The 3,565-nt window shown below is 34.4% G+C and overlaps 1 protein-coding gene across 1 annotated transcript; it reads left to right on the forward strand.

Annotated features, from left to right (window-relative positions):
- Positions 1-744: 744 nt before the first annotated feature.
- Positions 745-1,248, forward strand: LOC125848890 (uncharacterized). Its single transcript, XM_049528889.1, has one exon. It carries the CDS (start codon positions 745-747, stop codon positions 1,246-1,248), a length of 504 nt encoding a protein of 167 aa, XP_049384846.1.
- Positions 1,249-3,565: the final 2,317 nt, after the last annotated feature.

Genomic DNA, 3,565 nt, shown 5'->3' on the forward strand with positions numbered 1-3,565 from the left:
ATCACAAGGGAGAAGAGCAAATGAGATACTATCAAGATTGGGCTGAGCAAAGTGATTATTGGAGAATTGAAGATGACCATGATGAGAACCACACTTACTCGAGTGAGAGCCCAGAATCGAAAGGTAGTACAAGTAGTCCCCTGGTGAATGATTTGTTGTCATGCATACTTGATAAGTTGAAGGTTCAGATGATTTGTTGAAGGGGATGAAAGATGACTTTTAATTATTGAACAATAAAGTGAACTCTCATGCAGATGCCATCAATATACTTGAAGGTCAGTTGAGTTTACTTTCAGCACAATTGAAACCAAAGATGACAATGGAAGATGACGATAAAGGGATGGCGGTGGTTACTCATAGTGGAAAGGTAGCAATAGGTAATGTAACGGGAAATGAAGAAGCTCAAACGCATAAGAAGATAAAGGTATGGAGGAAGAAGAGACACCTATTCATCAAAGCATTGCCAAAGAACCACATAAAGAAATGGAGCAACATCTTCCAATGCCAAAAGTTATGCAACCTTTACCCAAAATATCTCCCCCATTTCCCCAACGTCTAAAGAAGAATGAGGATCAGAAATTCAAGAAATTCTTATCGATGTTCAAGATATTATCAATTAATCTCCCCCTTGTGGAAGCATTGCCGGAAATGCCGGGTTACGCCAAGTTTATGAAGGAATTAATCACAAAGAAAAGGAACTTGGATTTTGAGACAATTTAAGTTTCTCATAGTTGTAGTGCAATGATGACTAAGGAGCTGATCAAAAAGAGAGAAGATCCCGAAACGTTTACCATCCCTTGCACTATTGGCGTGCTCCAATTTGCTAAAGCCCTATGCGATTTGGGAGCAAGCATAAACCTAATGCCATATGCGATCTATAAACAACTTGGGTTGGGGGAACTGAAAGCCACAACAATGAGACTCTTGATGGCTAACCGATCAATTAAACATGCCGTGGGGATACTATATGACATCTTGGTAAAGGTTGACCGATTCATTTTCCCGGCCGATTTTGTCATTCTCGATTGTGAAATGGATGCTGAAATTCCCATCATTTTGGGATGGTCATTCTTAGCAATCGAGAGAGCGTTGGTGGATGTTGAAAGCAGAGAATTGAAGTTTCGGGTGAATGAAGATGAAGTGACCTTCAATGTTTGTAAGTCAATGAAACACCCAAGAGATATTCATGTGGTCTCCACTGTTTATGTTATTGATGAGGCGGTGGCTAGTGTGAGCCATTTGATGTGAATGAAAATAGGTAAGTTACTAACTTGTTTTCTTTTGTTCGATAAGTAAGTGAAAAAATATTACCCTAAATGTATCTGTATATAATCCTATTGGAAGTGAGGTTGGGGTCGGGTAGGGGTGTAGTGGTGGATACAAGGGTGAGGTGAGGATGAGGTGTGATGGAGGTTGAGGAGGACATAATCAATGTGGAATGTCACTTGTCTTACCTACTTACATTAGAAGAGTTTTTCTCTTCTTTTTTCTTTTTTCATTTTTAAGGAACATTTTTTCCAAATCATTCTTACCAAACTTTTTTTAGGATTTCCACTCGGTGTCCGGACCCTACATTGAAGTACTACAGGGCCCATATGGAGGTGACACTCCCAATAAGATTTTCTCCATACCCAAGGCTCGAACCCAAGACTCTAGTCTCACCATTGCACCACAACCCATGTTGGAAACATTCTTACTAGCCGAATATGAAAAAGTTGGAAAATAGTTTCTTAAAAATGTTTTCCTCCATACAAAAGATTATCCTTTTTTGAGTTTTATTTTTAAACTATCACACATTAGTTTCAATAACACACCTCAGTAGTGTGTCTAATACACTAATCTCTCTTTAATTTAAAAAAGCATTGATATATGACATTCGATATGGATAAAAAAATTTTACATTGACAAAATTTAAATAAACTATTAATATTAGTTAAAAATTAGAGATGAAAGTAACACTATCCAAAAAAATAAATTGTTTTTTTTTTAATTTAAAATTTGATCTTTTACTTTAATTGATGAATTTCTTAATATCGATAAGATTTTGACTAAATTAATTAGGTTTGACAAAACCATAGACAACTTTTCTAACTCATTGAGCCATATTTCATGTATTTATTTTAATCTCATCTCCATTTACCTTATAATATAAATGTAATTGGCAGTATATGTAGAATAAAAAAAAGTAATTATTCTACACATAAAAAGGCAGAATGAATTAATTTCATAGTAGAAAGTCTACTATGGGTTGATTGTTTGACGGAAAATTACGAGAAATCATATGTCCTGTATTTACTTTATAAAAGACTTTTTTATGTTTATTATTTTTATTTATTTATTTTATTTGTTTGTTTATTTATTCTACTAGAAGAGCTTGTTGAATCCTGGATATAGTGCATTGAAACATATAAAGTCTTATATGTTGAAACTATCTTTTAAATCCTATATTTTTATTATCTTGTAAGATGAAAGCTAGGTGGCTTGTATGGGGCCTTTCTGGGTCTTGTACACCATGTTACCCCTAGGGGCTACCTTGGGTCGTGACATAAATGGAGCAGAACATTCAGTGGGACACGTCATGATGATAAATTGTGCACTTATTCGAGAAGATACAAACGATGTTGTTGCATAAAGCCATGTCTTTTTAATAGTTATCTACCATAATTTAGTATTTTTCTAAATTATGTGTTTAATTATATGGCTTAACGAAAAAATATATAGTTAATTAACCTCTAACCTTATGTATCTTTTGTTATTATATTATGGAATAGCATTTTGGAGCTTCTGGAACTACATTCTACATCTTTGAGTGTGTTCCAAGCCAACAAATATTAGTGGGTTACTTACTTATTTTCTTTTATTCGATAGGTATGTGAAAAAACATTATCCTAATATATATGTATATAATATAGATAAATACTAATGGAAGTGAGGTTGGGTCCGGGTAGGGGTGTGGATGGGGGATAAAAGGATGAGATGAGGATGAGGTGTGTTGGAGGGTGAAGAGGACATAATCAATGTGGAATGCATCTTGTTTTACCTGCATACATTAGAAGAGTTTTTCTCTTCTTTTTTTTTTTCATCTTTAAGGAACCTTCTTTCCAAATCATTTTTACCAATCCTTTTTTTAGGCTTCCCACTCGGTGTCCAGAGCTTACATTGAACTGCAGGTCCCATTCAGGGGTGACGCTCCCCATTAGATTTTCTCCATACCTAGTGTTCAAATTCGAGACCTCTAGTTGAGGATAGAGCAGTCTCACCATTGCACTATAATCCATGTTGTAGACATTCTTACCTAGCGAATATGGAAAAGTTGAAAAATATGTTTGAAAAATGTTTTCCTCCATATAAAAAATTATCCCTTTTTTGAGTCTCATACCTAAACTATTGGAATGCAATTTCATACATAAACTATCACATATTAGTAAGAGAAGCACGCCTTAGTGGTGTGTGTAATACTATAATCTCTTTTTATTTTTAAAAAAACCTTGCCACATGACATTCCACATGGATAAAAAATTTCACCTTGAAAAAAATTAAATAAACTATTAATATTAAATAAAAT

This window comes from Solanum stenotomum, chromosome 1 (assembly GCF_019186545.1).
Source record: "Solanum stenotomum isolate F172 chromosome 1, ASM1918654v1, whole genome shotgun sequence".
Classification (NCBI taxonomy): domain Eukaryota; kingdom Viridiplantae; phylum Streptophyta; class Magnoliopsida; order Solanales; family Solanaceae; genus Solanum; species Solanum stenotomum.